This window comes from Magnolia sinica, chromosome 15 (genome assembly GCF_029962835.1).
Source record: "Magnolia sinica isolate HGM2019 chromosome 15, MsV1, whole genome shotgun sequence".
Taxonomy (NCBI): Eukaryota; Viridiplantae; Streptophyta; class Magnoliopsida; order Magnoliales; family Magnoliaceae; genus Magnolia; species Magnolia sinica.
In genome coordinates, this window is record NC_080587.1 from 4,549,297 (window position 1) to 4,572,772 (window position 23,476).

General features: G+C 37.9%; 1 protein-coding gene across 1 annotated transcript; it reads right to left on the reverse strand.

The window, feature by feature from the left end:
- Nucleotides 1–5,552: 5,552 nt before the first annotated feature.
- LOC131227209 (uncharacterized) lies at nt 5,553–21,311 on the reverse strand. The gene is made up of 3 exons (XM_058222956.1): nt 21,015–21,311; nt 8,438–8,956; nt 5,553–5,956 (listed from the first exon to the last, which is right to left on the reverse strand). The coding sequence occupies exons 1-3, from the start codon at nt 21,252–21,254 to the stop codon at nt 5,711–5,713; spliced, it is 1,005 nt and encodes a 334-aa protein (XP_058078939.1). The 5' UTR covers nt 21,255–21,311; the 3' UTR covers nt 5,553–5,710.
- Between the last annotated feature and the right edge of the window lie 2,165 nt (nt 21,312–23,476).

Below are 23,476 nucleotides of genomic sequence, written 5' to 3' on the forward strand. Positions count from 1 at the left end.
CTTGCACATGCTATGCAAGTCAAGTAATGTACGGATTATGCGTGTAACATTATGGCATGTGGATGTTAATTAACAAATGTGGCAAATGCATTGCATGTTGTTAGATGTCTTCAGTTTGGCTGGAATAGGGGTATGACGATGCCATGACGGACCACCGGATCCCACCGAGCGTAGCTCAATCTCATCGACAAACCACTCGATAATATCAAAAGAATTTCAATTTTAACCCTATGCTCGCTAGACGGTTTTTGAGGCATTCTTTGATCCCATCATGTGACTTTAATTCCATCGATAGGTTTTGATGGTTGTCGATCATATCGAAAGTCCTATTGGCAGAATTATACGATTTTGCAGAAATGTGTACTTTGTTTTCTAATTCGATTGTAACACTATATAAGTGGGTGTAATCAGGATTGGGTCAAGCTAAGATGTTCCTAAGGTGTTATGGAGTAAAGTTAGGGTTTTGCAAAGAAATTTTGAAAATTTTGCGAATCATAAGTCCATCAAGCTCTTGCAATTCACTATTCCATAGTGAATTCGTTGTCGCTTTATGCCATAGGTTTTCCCACAAGAATTTTACATGTAAATTTTATGTTCTCTGTGGTGTTTATTTGTGCTTATATATCTCTTATTTGATTTGAATTAAGAGTTTATTTTTGTGATTTTCCAAAATTGTGCTTACATATAGCAACAAATGTGGCACTTAAATATGAATGATCCAAAATATAGAATCTTTTAGTACAAATGGTGCATGTACATAGAAACATTATGATCATGCATGCACTATATATGCCTTTTGACTTGCATCGCAAAATTCTATACCTATTTGGTTTTCCACTTCCCTATTAAATGCGTAGTTACTGGGCAATCACTATCATTCTCAAGTGCTTGATAAAACAGAGATTATGGCTGGTAAATAGAAAGTTAAGCAAACTTATAAAGGTAAATAGTATCATTCTCAACTGCTTGTTAAAACAGAGATTATGGCTGGTAAATAGAAAGTTAAGCAAACTTATAAAGGAAAATAGGTAAAGTAAATTGTAAGCTTTACATTTCTACATTATAGAATTTTAGTTTTCTAGCATTTTGCATGGGAAACAGTAAAATCATCATTGCAATATGTTATAAGTAATATCACCACACAATTACAAGAGTTAATAGCAATCGTATTACATTGTAGTGTACCTGGTAAATTGTATGGGGCACACCATGAGTTGTGTATCTTACCCACCCTCCCCAACCGTTTCACTAGCTTTTGTTTTTATGAGCCCAAAATCGATGAATATCCAAAGCTCAAGTGGACCACAACATAAAAGATAGCGTGAATTAAACACCTACCATTGAAATCTTAACAGAAGCTATGAAGGTTCTAGATCAAGCTGATATTTGTTTTTCCCTTCATCCATGTCTATGTTACTTTTATGAACAAGTTGGATGACAAATAATCATCATTCCGGGCTCTACGAAGGTTTCGATGGTGGTCATCATTATCCCTACTGTTTCATGCGGTGGGATTCACTTGAACTTTAGTGGGATCTACTTGAGCTTTGGATGTGCTTCAATTTGGGCTTAACCTCTAAAATCAGTTGAAAAAATGGATGGACGACATGAATAAACTATGTACATTCACCATAGACCAACTAGAGTTTACTTAATATCATAAAACATACTGAGCAACCCAATACACAATCCAATTTGGAGTAATCATTATCCATTTATAGCCCTTTATTGGTATAATTGAAAAACCAAACATGTCCAAACCAATTCTGCCGTATTACTTTTTTTAAAGAAAATTTATATTACTGTCTTTATTTGCTTTTTCTTTACAACAAAGTGAAAAATTGAAAGTTGTTGAGCCTAGGTGGTATGTATCTCACATCTAACTCGTCCAACGGATGCATACCAACATTATTATTATGAAAATAAAAAATATGGCAGATCCAATTATAAGGTAGGCCAATCCATAAAAATAATAATGTATGCCATTAAAAATATCCCAACTCAAGTGTAGCTCATCTAATGATTCAATTGACTTGATGTTTTCTTCATGTCATCACCATGGCGTGGTGGTGTATACATTTAATGGGGTTGATGTTATACACATACATGTGGGTCTCATAAGTCTTGAGTTTTACTAATTTAAAGAAAAAAAATTAAAGGAAGGCATTTTTGTTATCTCATCCCTTAATTGTATATCCAAGACGTTCTTCTTTCTTCCAAGTTATTTTAGGATATGATTCGGAAAATGAACTAGATACAAATCTTAGGTGGACCATACTATGGGAAATAGTGGTCATTGAACACCCACCATTAAAATTTTCCTAGGGTCCACGGTAATGTTTATTGACCATCCAACCCATTGATAAGGTCAAATAAACTTGGATAAAGGTAAAATAAATAAATATCAGCCTGATCCAAAATTTGTGGCCTTCAATAGCTTTTTAATGGTCAATAACCACTGTTTCCTATGGTGTGGCCCACTTGGAATTAGTATTTGCTTTAGTTTTGGGACAATGTTTTAAAATAAGCTGAAAAAACATATGAACAACATAGATATACAATGCATACATCGAGGTGGGCCCCTACCGTCAAGGTCCCACGCTAATAGCTGGTTGGAGACCTAGCCAAGTCACCCTCCGTGGAGGCATTCTTTGGTAAAAAAATCCCAATATTCTATCCAACAAAGTGATAGTGTAAAATTTATGCTTAAAACTTTCAAACTAATGCAACAGGCACATCAAGTGAATAGATTAATGGGCATTTGGATCCTAAGTTACTTAAAATAAGCTACTTATGCCTTAAGTAACTTATCTTGATAACTTTCAAATTAATGCAACAGGCACATCAAGTGAATAGATTTGGGGATCCTTACTCTTGCTCCGGTGGTAGACTCCTAAGAGTTTCAACACCCAGTCAAGGGTTTGAGTATCCATAGGTGGTGAAATCCCACTATAGCGTGAGTGTGTGGGGGTGTATGTGCGTGTGTAAAAAAAAAAAAAAGGTGAATAGATTAGGGGGCCTTTGAATCTTAAGTTACATAAGATAAGTTATTTATACCTTAAGTAACTAATCGTTATAACTTTTGAGGCACATCAAGTGAATAGATTGGGGGCGTTTGGATCTTAAGTTAATTAAGATAAGTTACTTATGCCTTAAGTAACATATCTTGATTTCTACTTGCTAAACTAAAGTGGTAAAATAACTTTAAATAATAATTTTTTTTTTTAAAAAAAAAACTATCATTTTAAACTAGACTTACTGATCTTAAATAAGTTACTTATTTACTACTTCAAGTAGAAAAAGTAACTTATTTGTGGCCCAAGTGACATTTGTATACCACGTTGGACCCACACACAATTTGAAAGTTTTTGATGGCTGGCATCCACATTCCAACTATTCCTTCTGATGTGGCCCACCTTATTTCTTGTTTGGCCCAATTTTGGTAATGAAGGCCGAGCACAAGTAGATGACTGATGGAGGTATGGATCTCATTCATGCTAAATCACTCCATCCACAATGGCTATAGATTTAATGAAAAGCGTGAAAGAGTTGGCATCCAAACACGCCCTGAGATATGAAGTGTTTGAACTAATTATGAGTGGATGGAAAAAGATGGACATGAGAGACTGATTGCAATGAGTAGATCTGCTCCACTAGAAATGGAATCCTAAGAGTGAGATTATTGGTTTTGAAATGTTTGGATGGACGCAGCCCTGTCCCATCGTACATGTGACACGTGGGTGAGATAGTTTGATGAATTAAATTCTAAAATAATGAATTAATTGATGAAAAATGGTCCAAAATTCATTTTATATGGCCCACCTAAGTTTTGGAATATTGTGATTTTTATTAATTCTTTCAATCAAACAAGGTATATCAGACAAATGGATGAGACGGCTTATAAACATCACGGGTGTTCCACTGCAACTGTTTTCCAAGGCATGGCCACCTAAGTTTTGGGACTCAATTGCATAGTGTAGAACAAAACACAGGTGACATTAAGGTGTATATGTGGAAAAGCTATGTGGGCCCCATCATAATGCATGTGTTTTATCCACACCGTTCATTTATTTTGCCGGATCATTTTAGGAGATGAACTAAAAAACTAGCTGATCCAAAGCTCAAGTGGAGTGGGGATAATGACACCCACAAGGTTTCAATGGTAGGCATTTAATCTCCACCGTTTCCTATGGTGTGTTCCACTGGAGCTTTGGATCTACCTCATTTTTTGACTCATGCCCTAAGATAATCCGGCAAAATGAATGGATGGCATAGATACAGATTTTCTACGTCTACAAAGTACCAACATGGTGTTATGTTCTACCTAGGTAATTCTGGTCAGTTTTGGATGATCATGATTTCTTTGGATCCCATGATGAATGTGAGAGGCAGCCTATCTTAAACCTTATAGACCGGTTGGATCTCATGAAGGTTCAACCCACGTGGTTCTAGCACCATCCGTTGAAAATGGTGGTGACTGATCCTCTGCCCATGACCATCCAAACTGTAGGTCCCTTGTGGATGAATCATGTCTCTAAATCAAGAAATCCTAACCATCCAATTAACAGCTATCAAATGGATTGTTAAAAGTGAAATATTGAGCGGTCCATATATGAAGAGAAGGGAAACATCAGATGGTTTGTGCCATCTTCATAGCCTTAATTTCCAGCAGCAGGATCAGCCATCTGGACGGTCTGGATTTTCATACAACTATGACAAACGTACGATTGAAAGTCACCACCATTTTAAAAAATGGTGCAGAACCAACCGAATCTAGCCAAGAGAAGAGATTGCCATTCCAACTTTCAACTGCATCAAAGTATTTGTTAAAGAGGGTGAACCATACCACAAAGCTTTACAATGCGTGATACCAGAGCCGTTCATCAGGTGATCCCAAGTCCATGGATCTCAGCAACTAAGCTGCTAGGATTGTCAGGTGGGCCACATGTGTACGGACACAAATTACATCCAATGGACCCACACACACCTGTCCAGCTGTGATGTCCCGTTAATGAAAAAGCATCAGATGTACGAATCAATCATGGCCCATCAATCGTCATTCTTTTTATTATGGGCCACACCTAATATGCACACTTGGTGTTTTTTCATCAGCGGCACGTCATTGTTCGACAACGTGTGGCCCTGATGGAGGCAATCTATGTCCACAAGTTGCTCGATGTTATCTTAACCGTTAATTTGCTTTGAATATATGTGGCCCACCTGATGACTGTATTAGCCTGAATTTTTAGACATGCACCCACATAGACAGTTGAGGGATCACCTGATGAGCTCTTATGTCACACACGTGTGCCTTGTTTTCATGTGCAAGGAAATTTCACTTACAAAGTGTACTGAGAATCCAGACTACACTTTTAAAACTTAGAAAACTCGACTTGACTCACTGAGTCGACCAGATTTCACCAGGACTGAAGAAAACCTCCATCTGGTCATGAATCGTTTGGGAACTCGAGAAAACAAGATTTAACTACAGTAAGATGGAAATGGAAGGAAAATGCTATCAATAAAATCAAAGCAACAGAACAGTTCCTATCTATCTCTTCCAACCAATTTCATTCCCTCTCAAATAAAGACTACAACAGTAAAACTTCATAGTGGGTGAAATCAGAGCTCCCCATGAACAGACACAACTAAACACTACCACAGTAAAACCTTTGATGCTCAACTGCTTTTACAAAATTGAATATAAGAATTAAGAAACAGACTCTCCTTGTTCTTCAGCACTGCTGCCTTTGCTCGTCTCGCCGCCGCCGCCGCCGCCCTCAGTGTCACCAGGTGGGGCAGTTTCTTCGGGCTTCGCAGGCCCCGGACCAGCTGATACTTTCACCATCGACGGGCGCAAGAGCCTGTCTCCAAGTTTGAACCCCTTGCGGAATTCTTGAAGTATAATGCCTTCTTCAAACTCAGTAGAGTCCTCTCTCATGATTGCCTCGTGCAGCTTTTATAGGAAAAACAGAAGGAAAGGCTATTTTAGGGTTGAGAGCATTTTCATAAATCGAGCAAAAGAAACTGGTGGGACCCATTATTTACACTCGTCCGTGTTGATAGCAACACCCATTCTTTCTACTTTTTGGTAGAACTATGGTATGAAAAAGACTCTAGTATTGCCATCAGCAAAATGGGAAGGGTGTCAATGCCAATCAGGCTAGGTATAGATATCAATTCCCTTTGATAAAATGACATTGGCCTACCTCCAAAAAATTGCAAATAAAAATAAAATCAAATTTGTCAAGTTGAGTCCGAGTCAAGTAACTTAAATGGAAACTTAAAACCTTGACTCCAAAGTCTATCAAGTTGAGTCCGAGTCGAGTAACTTGAGATTTCTCCAGTCTTGAACGCCAAGACTGTTATATTTTGTATTTAAAATTCATAGAAATTGCAAAGTCTTGGCAAGTCGAGTTTTGTCAAGTTTTTCTTAGTTTTGTACATTCGAGTCAACCCAGTCAGCTAGTCTTACACGAGTCATGACCAAATCAAATTTGTTTTCAAACTCTTCAATCTAGTAGAGTTTTCTTGAGTTTACAAAGTCATCGGGAAAAGAAAAAAAAAAAAACATTCCATCTACCATAGTTCAGGAGCCCCGAAGCCCCGAAATTCGACTCGACTCGACGTCCAGCTGGGTTGGGGTCGACTCGGTATCTAATTATTAAATTACTAAGAATGTTTAAGTAAAAATGTCTATTTAATAGTGTTTCTGAATATTAAAAGTGGCATAAATCATGATGAATGAAGTACATACATTGTTGTAGTTGTTTGACTGTCTAAGCAAGAAAGGTCAAGGGTTCAAATCTCACACTCTGCACTATTATTGTTTTTATTATGAAAAGAAATCACCCAATGAAAATCTCAGTTCGAGTCGTGCCGAGTCACTTCAATTCGACCAAGTCCGAGTCTAGCTGAGTCAGCGAGCCGACTCGACGAATCTGGCCGAGTCTCAACCTAGTTGAGGTCGCCAGCATGTTTCAGGGTGACTCAGCTCAAAATCTCGTCGAGTTGCCTTGGGTGAGAGTCAAGCCAATTCCTGAGTTTTAGAACTATGCCACCTACTAAATAAGGTTTCAAACTTGGAATTCATAGAATCTCAACGAATCTTTTAGCTTTCAAAACCATTGTCTATTTGTATTGAAAAGGGGGCACTAATCACTATGCTAATCAGTGTTAGTAATAACCATTGAAACATTGAAGCACTCGGAAGTCATAAATGTAATATTTCTTATAAACAAAAGCAACAATAAGCTCTACTTCAAGATATTGAAAGTATTTAAATAAAAAGTTATGATGTGTTGCCAAACTGGGTAGGTGGTCTCACCGAAACCCGTTTGTAGGCTACTCCTATCAATTTATTCATGAAAGAAGGAAAAGAAAACTTTTTTAGTACTTCGTGAAAGGCAGTGTTCTTTGGAATCCATGGGTCTCATTGATCTTTAGTTTTTTTTTTTTTTAGTAGTTTTTTTTCCTTATTTTCAGGGATTTTATATCATGATTTCAGTAATTCATATCTGTTAGACACCAACTTACCTAATTTGCAATTGGGTACAACAGTACGATGGTGACCAGAAGTGTATGTGTCAACCATGGTATGGAAAATTGGGTGGGTCGATCCCTCCCTCGCTCTACCGTTTGTGACCAGAAGTGCAAACAAACGGACGTCTATCAACCCCAGTAGAAGGAAATGGGTGAGTTCATCAACGATGGTGGTGTTGACATCAATTCCCTTGTATTGTCCATGGAAAAAGTAGACATTTTTGCTATTTATACAAGGGAAAATGTCCAGTGTTTCGTAAAATGTTAGTCATCTTTCAAAAAATAAAATACAGTGCTACCACTTAAGGCTAAGTTATCTGTTGCTCTATCTCCATATACATGTTGCACAAATGCAAGGGATCCAGACCTTTCACCTGCCAGACACTACCATGGATGGGCCGTACCCCAAAAAAGTCATGCCACTTGGATGACCCCAACTTACTGCTTAAGAGGATATATTTTATGATTAGAAGCAGATGGCTAGGAAAACATCCACCCCAATGGTTGACATTCAAAAGCACAAAAATCCTCAACTCTAGGATCATCCAAACATCATAATTTTGGGGTATGGACTCAGCAGGATAATGATCTGGATCTCACGCACATGCCCCATATATACTATACAAGAGTGCTTGAAAACTAGCTTAGATATGATCGTCTATCACCAGATGCTTTCCCTTGCTAGAACCTTCGAAACATTTAGCCAAGGTTTAACGACCATGACTAGTTTATGTAATTTGATGGACTATGGAAATTTGATAGGACTTTCAAAGATTCAAATAGAAAAGTGAAGATATTTCTGGAATCAACTTTACAAAGATGACCAGAATTGCTGACATCAAATAAAAGAGAATATTTTTCTAATAAACATTGTCATAGAAGTTGAAAAACTCACCAATGGATCGAACGGATTCCCAACAGTCTCCACAGTGACAACACCTAATGAAGTCAGAATCTCAACAAACTGTTTATATATGCTCTGATAGCTGTTATTGATTTTCTCTTCTCCTTCTGTCTCTACCTTGATCTGTGTTTTCGCTCTTTCAAAGTTGTCCAACACAGGCAACAGACTCTCTACCACTTCTCCTTGCACGTTGGTCACCAGTGAAAGTCGTTCTCTTTCAGTCCTTTTCCTAAAATTATCAAAGTCAGCACTGATCCTAATAACCCTATCCCTTTCTGATGACAGCTCCTGAGATAAAGCAGCAACTTTGCTCTCAAGAGATTTCTTCTCGACTTCGATCGATAGAAGAAAGGACTCTATCTCAGCAACCATGGATTTGTCACCATTTGCTAAAGCTTCTTTGAATGCCTGCAGTGATTCCATTACGACCGAAGTCGTTTTCTCTTCCTCCTCAACAATGCTCCCATCATTTGCACCATTCTCAACAGCGCCTTCATCAGCCGTGCTTTCCTGTTAAATAGGGCCATTAGAAGTGAAATGTGCGAGGTACGAGGAAAAATACAGCAGCAGAGCCAGAAAAAAGGACAGAGATTACTTTGAACTCACACACACATAGGGGGGAGGGAGGGAGAGAGAGAGAGAGAGAGAGAGAGAGAGAGAGAGAGAGAGAGAGTTGAAATATATTTTTTTTAAAATTGAGAAACAATAGCTTTGAAAGAATGTCAGGGCCCACTTAGTGAAATAATCATCACTCCAAAATGCTGAAAGAATGTCATGGCCCACTTAGTGAAATAATCATCACTCCAAAATGCTTTCAGTAACATGAAAGAAACAACCCAGATCATAAATGAAAATTGTGAAATGGGTCATGCTAAGCCCTTATGCGCCAAACCGCAAACACTTTTACATGTGCCTACAAATGCCAACTTGGCACGTGTGGGACATCCAGTGTTACCTGCACACATGGCATGGGTGCCAAGTGTAAAAGTGTCTGACATGGAAAACTCCAAAAATCTAGGTATGGGGACACTTCCGTACATGAATAAACAGTATTTTAAATAAATAATAAAATAAAAATAAAACAAAATGATGAAAAAATTAGAAACAAAGGAAAGTAGAAGAGAATAGTTCCAAGAAAAGCTAATTACTAGTAATCAAAAGCAACAAACAATCAAATAAGAAACATCAATAGGAGTGCATAATCATCTCAAGGAATGGTAGTTTGTATAAACATCACTCGCTCTCTTAAAAAATTATAGAACCCCAACAAAGGAACAAGAAAGCAAAAAAGAACAACAAAACGTAACCTTTTTGTTTTATAGGTTGAGATACCTATAGACTGTAGTGAAAGATGTCTAAGAGAATGAGAGGTCTTTATGAGTAGTTTTTTCAATAACAAGACTATGGATGCAAGCCCAAGGCCTAAAACCTAGGATGAAACTTTTGGCTTTAAACAAGAAATTCAAATAACGGAAAAATAAAATTAAAAAAAAAATAAATCGACAAAGGTGGAAAGAAAGCTTTGTGGAGAATATGTTTGGACACCTCACTTGGAAGCATCCGACACAGCACTTCTCGAGGAAATCACTAAGACACTGTCCACACAGAATATAAAGTGTTTGTGTCTAGGAGTGTCCAAGTGTCCCCATGCATCGGCACGGCAAAAACCCAAAAGGTTGAAATGTCCAGGCAACATTGTGGACATCCAAGCAGGTAGGTGCCACCATTCAGATGACCTGGCTCAAGAAAAAAGGCTACCATTCATCAAGAAGTCCAAATGTGAATGCTGAATTCTGACCATCAGAAGATTTTTCTCTAAACCGTCTACTGTTTTCATACATGCATGGCCCAAATGATGAGTTGACTTCCTGACATCAGGTGAGGTTGCCTGCATTGAGAAGCCCACCTGATGCATTGCTCAGATGATCCATCACACACCTAGGGGCTCGTAGCTGTAGTAGAGACCCATGAGGGCTTAGCAAATCTCTAGAGAAGTAAAATATAGAGAAAGCTCACATGCATATGCAATAAAGCTCGCGTACACGCCACATGCCAGCATCGCACATACATACAAGATCTAATCCATCCATCAGGTTGCTCTGACCTTGTACATGTTTTCCCAAAAATAAAATCTAGTCCAATCAGCATGTGGGCCCTGATATTGGAAACAGGTGGATGGATTAGAAAATTTCAGCCAAGGTCTTTCAGAGACATATGTTTGTTTGGCCCACCTGACCAGTGGATCGACCTGATTCTTGGGCTAGGGCATCAACATAGTGGTGCCGTTCTGATGGATGGATTGGATATTGGATCTTGGACCTATCATGACATGCTGGCACACGTGTTGTGTGTACATGAGCTTTATTGCACATGCATGTGGGCTTAGCAAAGCTCACAGGAGAAAATCAATTTCTGCAAAACTAACTTAACTCACAAACCAAATGACAATTACAGGACTTCGTCAGAAGAAACCCACAATGGGAACAACTCTGCCAAAGCAATCACATTTCAAATCCAGTCTCTCCATTCATCTTATTCTCCCTTTGTTCTATATCCCCATTTCTTCATCCAATATTGTGCTCCTCTTCTCCCCTTCCTTTTTCACATTGAGCAGCTAATAGAATGAAGAAACCAGCTGAAATGGAATAAAGATCCCAAATGTACTACAGCGAATGGGTGGGTGATTGGAGCGATGACAATTAGAAGATAACAACTTCAACATGGAATACAGCAGAGCAGGTGTTGGTGCAGGAATGGTGACCAAAAGTAAGACAAAGCTGTTATGAGTCACAAAGCATTTACGAAAATGAGAGATTCACAAATTGTCAACTAGAAGATTCACAGTTCACATGTATAAGGTACCACAAAAGGTCAGAAATTTCCATAGACACCACCTGGTGTAATTTGGTGGTGATCGAAACAACAGAAATTGTGATGGTGAAACAACAGAGAAGACACCTATTGGTATAGCAATTTGGGGGTATGATTGTGAACAATAAAGCAAAGGCAGAGAAACCGAATTGGGTGGGGGGGGGATGGGGGTTGTGTAATGGGTCCAGAGGGAAGGCGCCAAAATGATGGCTATGAAGAGATTGTGATGGTAATCTACAGAAGAACAAAGGAATGAAGTGACCGATAAAAATGGATGTATAGACGATTTGATAGAGGTTGTTGTTGCTTTAAAAAGAATGATCACAAGCCACTTATTTTATTTTATTTTTCCTTTCTTTTGAGAAAGAAGGGAGACCATGGTTCTCTTATTCAAAGAAGTGAGAACGAAGGGAAACCATGGTTCTCTTCCTCCTATTCAAAGAAGGTTGTGACACACACAAACAACTCAGAGATGTAGCAACAGAAACTTCTAGCATAGTGTCCAAGAAACATGCACATTGAAGAATGAGATGCCACCAGATTAATCAAAAGAGTGTTTAGTGCCAACAAAAATATCACTGAAAAATAATAAACATCAAGCCACAAACAGATCAAATAGGTGGTCACCATCATTACGTAAGCCTTATCCCACAAACAGAAAATAAAGTTTTTTAAACTGAAGAAATATCAAAGCAATGAAATGAGCATGGTGTTTAACAACCTGTTGATGTGAAAGAAATCCAAGTGTACACAGAAGTGAAAGCGACTGAACAAAACAACTCCACATACCAGCATGCATAATGGACTCATACTATCTTGCATAATGGGGCAATCTTTTCATAGAGCTCCCATGACTCTCAACTCAACATCATGCCCAAAAGGAACGGCATATCTTATGCCTGACCTCCTTTTATGGCGTTGGGAGCATAAAAAAATATCTAATCCACACAGTTGAAGTTATAAACATGGTTATATATTAGCTTGGGGCTAGGATACCCCAATACTTGTATTTGGGTATAGCACCATGATGCAGCAAGTTGAAGATTTGAACATGAAAATTGAAGAGAAGTGCTCCCATGCTCCTAGTTGCATCAGTTCAGCCAGACAATCCAATAGATTGATCCGAACTGTCCATTAAGTCCAGAACACATTTCTAAGACTACCATGCAAAATCACACTCACCTGATGATGGCCTTATTTTCTATAGCCATCTTTTTTTTTTTCCAAGCCATGGATGGAATGGCTATGGTTGTGTAACAGAAGTGATTCTTTAGTGCACGTCAGTTAGACCTAGTGAACATGCTAGATCAATGAATTGGATAGTCCAAGCATCCCAATGCAACTAAGTGCACTTCAGTGCCGGAGCATTTTTCTAAATTGAATAACTTCAAACTACATAGTAATTGCAGTCTCCAAAATTGTAAGTGTTTCCGCAGAAATGAATGAAAGGCCAAAACAACAACTGTTAGCATAAACCAACAATATACTAGTCTAAAACTAGTATTCACATGCACAACTAGAAAGAAAAACTCAAAAAGATATAAGGCACACATGCTAAGAATGTATAACCAACTCATGTTAGGCAACTAATGCCAGAAAAAAACCTCAAAATATACTATTCGAATAAATCATCATAATAGTCCTTTCAGATCCATATGTAAGGCCACATATATAGCCTTTAACATAAATCCCTGCCATGATGCAAACGGCGAAGAACAAAACCCTATAGGTATGTGGCCGGGATGGACCTTGATATTTTATCTCGAATTGCAAATAGAGAAGGACACTAAAAATAGAAACTAAATATTCCAATACTAATTCCAACTCTCTATATACCAGCCAGTTGGGATTCTGTCTATATACATATGGTACCATACAGTTTGTATTCAACCTTTAAAACATGCATTCAATGCATTTGCATGGCCGTAGGTTGCAGTACAGTTGTATATAAGCATTAAATTTAGTAAGAAATTGATATTAGTGTCCTAAAATACCTTCAATAGACAACCTTATGGAGTCGTGGTGCTGTAAAACTGTACAAGTACGCCAATGATGCCTACTCAGTTATGTACAAAGGTCCATATAAAGACAACAATTGGACTACAATTGGATTTGTGTGCCACACAGTCCAACTAGATGCCTTCTTTGATGTTAATCTAAAATTCTCCAGCTAGTGGGGCCCATCTGGTTAGAATGGTGATGTGTGGCCTGAATGCATCGTAACTATATCATATTGTGAAGACACGGACCGATACCAGATATTACATGGTCATGATACAGTACATATCCTGTTGTATTTGGTTTGCCATTTCTTAAACTCAAGCAATTTTGTCATTGTATTGAAGCATCAGATAGTTCAATCATGCGTAGTGAAGACTAGATACGGCTTCAGTAAGGAGGAGATATCAATAAGAATTGGAGAACCTGAAAGGAGAATGAGAGGAAGACCTAAAGGGACTTGGATTAAGCTGTAGAGGAATATGAAGGCTTGTTCACTTGCCGACGATAGGGCGTCAGATGGGATTGATTGGCAAAATAGGATTCATAAAGCCCACCACCAATAGCTGGGGCCATGCAGTAATGATCAAAGCATCAGACGCGATAAATGTGTCCATGTATCCTAAATTTGGCGAAATGTGGAGTTGCATCACCATTCCCATTATATGCATCTATATTTATATATAAGTATCACAAGCTACAGGAGGCAAGCATATGATTTCAACATTATATTCATGATGTCGCGGTGATATATTCTTTTTGGAAGCTACTAACCACCGCACTGATAGTAACCAGAGTTTGGTACGGAAAAAATGAGATGGCGTGATAGGGACATCTCGCGCGCATGCACGCCCCCCTTACGCACGTACGCAAGGAGGAGGGCCCAACCTTCGATCTGGATCGATGACGACATCCATGGAGGGCCTCCTAGTTAGAGGACTGTGTTTTAGTTCCTTGGGGTGGACCCGATCGTCATTTGGATCCCATCATTGGATCTTATGATCGTGACCCACTACCCTAAGTCAATTTTGCTTATTACCGTTATTAGGAACATCATGAACGGTTTAGATTGCATTGATTAGTTGTTATTTTTTATCATTTCGTCTTTAAGTAACAGTATGCGCACATGGCGAGGCTTTTGGAGTATAGGTTTTTTTTAAAAAAAAAATAGGCAATCTCTTGTAGGGTTTTTTTCATTGAAGATGATTAATAAAATTTTGCGTTTTCCTATTTCTCTAATTCTCTGAGTTATGGAAACCTAATTGGGTGCGAAACTCTCCCTTCTTCGAAAGGCTAACTACCGTGGTGCAAAGCCACACCCATCCCAAATCGCCCCCATCTCCTACCCGCCATATTCCTCATCTCCTGCAGTCATTCACTCATCAAATCCACCCACTTTTGCAAATAATCTTTCCCCTACAGCAGATTTCCAAAATCTGGCCCTGCAGGAGGGTTGAAAATTCGGCGGAGCACCATATTCAAACCGATCATCCATTTGGCCTAAAATTTGGAGGGAATGTGGCCCATCCTGGCCGACCAGGCCCTAGCTGGCCAATTCCAAATTCGTGGGCCCCACACACATGCGGGCTGCCATCCAGGCAAGTGCGTCAAGCCGGTTTGTTGTCCACACGTGCGGATTGATCACAAGTTCCCTCTCATCTCTATTTCACTCCTCTTTCGCCTTGTTTCCATAACCCTAACCCTAGATCATCTCAAATTCTCAAGTTCTATTCCACTTTTGAAACCCTAGGTTTTCCTGAATTGAAACGTGAGAATCCTTTGGATTGAAAAATAATCCTTTACATGTGTCGATGAATCTACTGTCCTTTGAGCATTGTTTGGTCTATAATTTTTAATTAATTCAGCCCTAACATGTGTAAGCTTGGACCCTCGTAGATTCCCCTTGTTGAATGCTTATCTTTATGTGAGATGTGGAATTATTGTGATTGTTTCTAAATTATTATGATCTAAAGCCTGAAATCTTGCACATCATATCTAATTTTCATGTCCTGCATCCTGTTCGAATAAGAAGTGCAAAATCTTTCCACTTCTTATTCTGGACCATAGTGACAAGTCCCATTCTCAGCATTTTCTCAGCCCAAACATTCTATCAACTGATTTTCAATTTTCAGGTTTTTCTTGGGATATTATCAGGAAAATTTTGCTGAAAATAAATATATGTATATATATTGTAAATTAATCAACAAATTTTAAATTTATATATATATAGCAAATTCCATACGGTATACTATTTACATACAACAAAACCATGATATTTTAGAATCTGCCGATATTTTGAAAGTATCAACAATAATATCATTTATTGTATTTTTCACAATATTTGGCACAATGATCTAGACCCCTGCTAGTTAGATGAAGAATTTGTACTACGATAGCCTACAGGAATGCCACCCATAATGGCCAGGGAAGCATTCTAGAAAGGTTATTTGATTAAAATTCAATGGTCTATCTTATGCCAATTGTTAAGTGCCAAACAAGATCACCAAATCCATTGTAAGATATTGCCATGCAAACTCCCATTTTTCAGGAGTGTGCAGCTGTGTGGAAAGAAGGTAGGACAGTTTGACCACTTTACGAGTAAATGCTGGCTAACACCACAAAGTGGTTCGATGCAATAAAAAAATCCTGATTCCTGCTTGCCATATGGCTATAGTTGATGGGAATCAGCATGCAGGCCTTCGGAGAGACAAGTTTTAAGCAAAGAACTTCCACCTGAAGGCAAGTTCATGGATGAAAGGAGGTAAGTTTTCTCAAATTACGCAACTGTGATTTATGTATTTCATATCTATGACCGACTCAATTTCTAATGGAACCAAAACCCCAAACAGCTAATAATCTTCTCCTTGGAAACAAGAAAAGCATACTTACTGGAGTGCGCAAAAACGGTTACATAACAGCAGTAATTGCAGTTATGTGATTGATGGGGACATCACGCGCACGCACGCCGCCCCCTACGCATGTACACATGAAGGAGGGCCCCACCGTCGATCTGGATCGATGACGATGTCCAGGGAGGGCCCCCATGCTAGAAGACGGAATTTTTGTTCAAAAAAATGGGCCCCATAATAAAAAAAAGCCCATCATGGGATCTCATGATCATGGCCCGCTAGTCAGATTGATTTCATATTTTAGGTTTTGCTTATTGTTATTATTTAGAACATCGTGAACGCTTTAGATTTCTTTGTTTGGTTTTTATTTTAGTTTACTTCATCGCCAAGTAATAGGTTGCGCACATGGTGCGAGTTTTGGGGTATAGGTTTTTCCTATAAATAAGCACCTCTTGTAGTTCTTTTCATTGATTGAAGTTAATAAAAAAATTACTGCTTTATTTTTCTGCTCTCTTCGTGAGTTGTGGAAGAATTCAAAAGTGGGTGCGAAGCCCTCCCTTTTCGAAGGGCTAACTACCGTGGTGCGAAGCCACATCGATCCCAATTCACCCCCATCTTCCATCATCTTTTTTTTTCCATCTTCCCTCACCATCCGTACTTCGAATTTGTCCTTTTGTTGCATCAGATTTCTTCATTGCAGCAGGTTTTCGGATTACCGTACATCGGATCGAGCTGAGATTTGGGAGTTTTGGAGTCCATCCCTGGCCGACCAGGGCCAAGGTGGCATTTTTCTGAATAGTGGGCTCCACACACGTGCGGCCGGGATCATACGTACGTCCGTCTAGGCCATTGTTGCTGTCCACACGCGGGATCATCTTTTGGCTCAAGTTTTTATCCTCTTTTATCCTCTCATAGCCGTTTTTTTCATGAATCCTAACCCTATATTACATGATCCCTAATTGATTTGCCCATTTTTATCACCTTAGGGTTCCTTGAATTGAAATTAGGGAATCCCTTGGATTAGGGACTGATTTTTATGCATGAGTAGTTGATTTTATTTCCCTTTGACATCGTTTGGCTTATAATTTTATTGGTCTAGTCCTAGCCTGTGTCGGCTTGGACCCGTATAGATTCCCCTTTAATTGAATGTTTGGATTTTCATGTGGGATGTGGAATTTGTGTGATTGTTTGTGAATTGGTGTGATCTAAGCCTGAAATCTTGCATATCATATTTAAATTCACGTCCTGCGTCAGTAATGGTAACAGTGGACACCATTACATGTTATGGGACCTATGGCCATTATGGAAAAATGGTTCATAACAGCCCGTTACACTCCACTTTTGGTTTTTTAATTCAAAAGGAAAAAGAAAAAAAAAAAGGAAGAAGAAGAAAAAGAAAGAAAGAGCTATAACAGCATACGTGTTGTGTTGTAATGGTAACAGTGGTGGCTGGTACAGCCATGCTGTTTTTTAATGCCTCGATTGCTTACACAACCCAACTATGAAGAGCGATCCAATATTACAGCAATTACATGAAGGACGCTGAAATCAAACCACTGTCATTTGACTAAACTAAACCAACTTGAAATAAAACAAAAAAAAAACTACCAATTCCATATAATCTGTTCTATGGAAACCACATGAACAAACCCAAATTTGAAAAAGTATCTAAAAACACAAGAATTCAATTTGGACATCCCCATGAAACTAGAAACCTCTGCCATTTCAAAATGACCCAGTCCTAAATAAACCAAAAAAGTTCCAGCAAGGCAATATAAAATTTTCTATGAAAAAAACATGAGCAATAACCAAACTGCTTAAAGTGTCAAACAATTGAAGTAAGTCCATGTGAATTTCCTCATGGAATTAAAAACTTTGCCATTCGATGGAATTACAAGCAAAACCTCATCATTTGAAACTGGTCTAATTTCGATGGAAGGTTCACTAAAAACAAAATTGAAGGAAAAACAAGACGAGATAAAATTACAAGCAAAACCTCATCATTTGAAACTGGCCTAATTTTGATGGAAAGTTCACTAAAAACAAAATTGAAGGAAAAACAAGACAAAAGATAAGGTGCCAATGGCGAGTGATCCTCTCACTATTCCGTCTTTAAAACAATGTATTCAATAACAGTAACAACCACCATTGTTACCATTACGATACGGGTGGTAACAATAGTTATGGCCTCTCTTCTTTTTTTTTTGAAAAAAAAAAAGTAACAGCCCCATAATGCGTAATGGTACCCACCGTTACCATTATGTAACGGCCGTTTTTGGATACCATGCTTTAGAAACCCTATCTGTCATCTCATTGACAACCTTTGGGACCAAGGAGTACCAAGCTCTAGAAGTGGCTTCCAAATATTTTAATTTCTAGAATACAAGAATTGGACTTCCAAGGCTCCACAATAGAATCCAACTTCAAAAGGTATCCAAAAATCACAACAATTCCATGTGAACTTCCCAATAAAATTAAGAACCCACACCAACTTAAAACTGCTCAATGTTCTGATTAAAAAAGAAAACAAAACATAGGCACAAAACTGTCAAAAATCATAGCTGTTCCATGTAAGCTCTCTTATGAAATTAAAAATCCACATCTACACGTGCCCAACTACATCTGAAATGATTAGTTACAAGAAGTTCCAGTCAAGTCTTTTTTTAAATAGATATTCCATGCAAGTTCACCAACAACCATTCTAGATACACACCAAAACTGCTCCAACTTCAAATAAAACCAAAAACACAATTACTTCCATTCAATATCTCCAAAAAAGCAAAAGGGAAAAATTATATTTACACCTCATGTCTTTAACATCTACACGCCTTCTTTTACTTTAAATACACACTCACACCCACACACCACAATGAGCACTCGAACCCATGACCTCAATGTTAACATCCACACACCTAGGTAGACACATATGAAATAATGTAACTTTAAATACAAGCAATTCCAATCAATATCTTCCACAAAAGCAAAAGGGAAATGATATACAAATCCCCTATTTTTAACAGCCACACGGCCACACCTCTTGTAAACGCATTAAAAAAATAAAATTAAAATTAAAAATTAAAAAAAAAAACTAATCCAACTTCAAATACAATCAACTCCAATCAATATCTCCCACCAAAGCAAAAGGGAAATGATATTTACAACCAAGATATTCCGTAATGCTAATGTTGGCCGTAACGGCCACCACTATTACCTTTATGATGTGGTTCAAAACAGCCGTTATGGCCCTTGTAACGCCCATTACGGTTTCTTTTTTTATTGAAAAAAAAAAATCCAAAAAACCTATATATGGCCCGTAACATTGAAAAAAATATACAAAAACTTATATCTGACCTGTAACAAACCATTATGAGGTTGTTACAGCCTTGAGCATAACGAGCCGTTAAAAGCGATTAAAAGGTTTTTTTCCATAACAGTTGTTATGGCCGTTACGACCCCGTAACGTGTAACGGTTGCCACCGTTAATGTAATGGTCTTTATAGCCCTATAACAACCCTTATGGCACACCATGTTTACAATCCCTATTTTTAACACCCACACCCCCATTGTAAACACTTGTTTCTTAAAGCCTAATCCAATTTCAAATACAAGCAATTTGAATCAATATCTCCCACCAAAGCAAAAGGGAAATGACATTCACACACGCCTAATTTTATCACCCACACCCCCTTGTAGACACATTAAAAAAAATAAAAAATAAAAAAAAATCAAATCAAATCAAATCAAATACAAGCAATTCCAATCAATATCTCCCACCAAAGCAAAAGGGAAGTGATATTCACAACCCCTATTTTAACACGCGGGGAAGGAGAGCCTAATCCAAGTTCAAATACAAGCAATTCAAATCAATATCTCCCACCAAAGCAAAAGGGGAATGATATTCATGCTTCCTATTTTTAACACCCACACCGCCTTGAAAACACATTTAAATAAAAAATAAATAAAACCTTATCCAATTTCAAACACAAGCAATTCCAATCAATGTCTCCTACCAAAGCAAGAGGGTAATGATATTCGCAGTGCTATTTATAACACTCACACCCCCATTGTAGACACAAATTAGAAAGGAAAAAAAAAAGCCTAATCCAACTTCAAATACAAGCAACTCCAATCAATATCTCCCACCAAAGCAAAGGGAAATGATATTCACACCCTCTATTTTTAACACCCACACCCCTTGTAGACACATTAGAAAAAACTTATCCAACTTCGAATACAAGCAATTCCAATTAATATCTCCCACCAAATAAAAAAGGAAATGACATTCACACCCACACCCCTTGTAGACACATTAAAAAAACTTATCCAACTTCAAATACAAGCAATTCCAATTAATATCTCCCACCAAATAAAAAAGGAAATGACTTTCACACCCACACCCCAACACATTAAAAAAATATAAACTAATCAAACTTCAAATACAAGCAATTCCAATCAACACCACCCAACAAAGCAAAAGGGAGATGATATTCACACCCCCATACTTTTAACATCCACAACCCCTTGTAGGAAAATACAAAACCAATCCAACTTCAAATATATCCAAGCCTTCCACCGACTATATCCCACTCCAAATTCAACAATTCCACTCAATATCTCCAAAAACCAACAAAAAAAAAAAAAAAAGATATTTACACCTCATATTTTTAACACCCACACCCCCTAACCACATTCTAACAATTTGCATTCACTTTACGAAGTAGAGAAATTAAAAAAAGGGTCCTATCTATCAAAAACTGAGGTACAAATATCAGCTCCCAGGGGAAAAAAAATCTGTCATTTACAATGAGAGAAATAAAAGACAATACATGGAAATTTACGGAATATAATACCTGGGTTTCTGCCTCTGCAGCCTCATCAGTCTCTATAGCCTCTCCTCCATAGGCAGCGAATGGCACAAACGTTGGGTGTATAAGAGATTTGTATATGATATGAGAGGGCCTTATTTTTGAAGGTTTGATAGAGATGGGGTTGAAAGATAGGATCGAAGGCCTTTGGGTTTGTATGGATTTGCTGTTTAGGTGGACTGATTGTGGCAAAAAGAGGGGTGGAATTCTCAGGATTGTAGCCATTTTGGAGAGAGAGAGAGAGAGAGAGAGGGAGGGAGAGAGCTGTTAGATAGGGGGGATGGATTATCGGGTCCGGAGACGATATATCTAGTAGAGTTATTTGATACTCTGGCAGAGTATGATGCTTGATACGCAGGCACTGGGAAGTGAACACGTGGCACACCATGATCCAAGGTAAACTGACTAAATGATGGAGATTACTGTCTCTAAGTGACGGTCTCAGGATGGGTGGACAGTCCTATAATCTGATTCGCGGACACCTGTTCGTTGAAATAGGTGGATTGGATTTTTTTCAATTTTAACCGTCCAACAAATGTCCTCCAATCCGATGGTCAGATGATCAAGTAAGTGTAATTTATGGTGTTTGGTGCATCTAAACTTGGACCCGTATTTTAGACCGTTTTATTTGAATTTTTTTTGGGTGACAGGTACGCAGTTTTGAAGTGGTTGAGTATCATTCATCATAGTCTGCCAGAGTATCAAAGTTTTCCTGGTATGTTTTGATAAGTGCATAATATTTACAAGTAGGCCATGGTTCGATGATCTACACCGTTAATCTAGTGGATCATGACGTGGATTGGGAATAGCCTGAATTTCTCTCTGATTGGAAAACTCTTTCTATGCGAATTTTTCTGTTGAATGTAGACCGTTGGTGGATTTTTGTCTAAAGAATCCGTATACGTCAGTGATGAGAGGATTTTAGGTTATCTTGACCGTTGATCTAATGATTTGGAACGGTGCTGGTTTTTTTCTCCTGTCTCAACCGACCATTTGTGGGCTTCTGATTTGAGAATTACCCAGTGATCTGGACCAAGGTGATGTAAAACCTGTCCCAGGCAGGTTCCTAGCATGGTTGAGCCAAAAGTAGATGCACCGTGAATTGACCATAACTTTTGATCCGGGTATCGTTACGGGGCGCACAACTATCAATCTTTACTGAAATAGGCCATCCGAGGTGAACCGACCCACAATGTGGGTCGCATTTATCCGTTTCGTCAGAAAATGCGCGTTTTCAACTTAAAAATGAATTTTTATGAAAAATTTACTATTTTTAGTAATTTCAATTTTTTAAATATTTTTAGAGTTTTAGATTTTCTTTTCTTTTAGAAATAAGTTTTATTTATACCATGACTCTTTTAGAGAAAGTTTATTTGCAATTTTTATTTTTAGAAATTAGGCTTTAGAAGAGTTTTATTAGAATTAGGATTTTTATTAGAGTTAAAATTTTACTATTTTTGGTAATTACGAATTTTAGTTTATTTTTTATTTATTAATGGTGTAAGGAGACACATTAGACGATTATCAATTATTTATTAATCAAATTCGAATTTATTAGAATTTCTTTCTATTTCCTGCTTTCTTACCTCGTTGATTCGAGAAGTCTCCGTGAAGAGTCCAGAGAAGTTCCGTGGATTCGGAATAGTTATGCTCTTGAGGAAGACGGTGCCCGACCTCACGTCCTCCTCTACATTACGATGATATAATAGGTCATACTGTGGATGTGAAACATCTTAAAACTCTCCCCATATTGGAGGATCCTTACTTTGGCCCATTTCATGTTAGATGTGGATCGTTGGTTTTTTTTTTTTGTCATAATCATCTATTGGAAGGCCATTGATCGGATGATTTTCCGCTGATCTAGACCGTTGACCTAGTGGATGGCACCGTCAATAGGAAAAAATCTAAATTCTCTCCAAATCAGAATAATCATTGCTCTGGCTATTTTATGTTAAATGAAGACTCGTGCTGTATTTTTGTTTTAACCGTCTATTTGTGGGCCACTGACGAAAAGATTATTCAGCGATCTGGACCATTGATCTAGTGGTTCATACTGTGGATGGGAACACTCTATCTCATTTTTATAATTTATTTTATCTACTTTCTTTATAAGTACATTTGAATTTTGATTTAATAACTATAATTTATGTTTAAATAATTACCTGAAAATGATAATAGTGACTCTTATTTATTTTGCATTTCATGGCAAATTGGAGAACCAAACAAGCCTAGAATAATTCACTCATTTTACCATATCTCTACCCAATCAACTAACATAGAGACTAAAGAATAAGATGTTTGTGCTATTACTATAATTGAAGCGAGAATGTTGAGTGAATGATTAACAAGAAAAGGCTATAGAAGGGCAGGTAGAATTGAACGGTTTGATCATGTGCAGTGGACATTAAAAATTGTGTCACCCAAGATTAAATCCGTGCAAAGAAGCT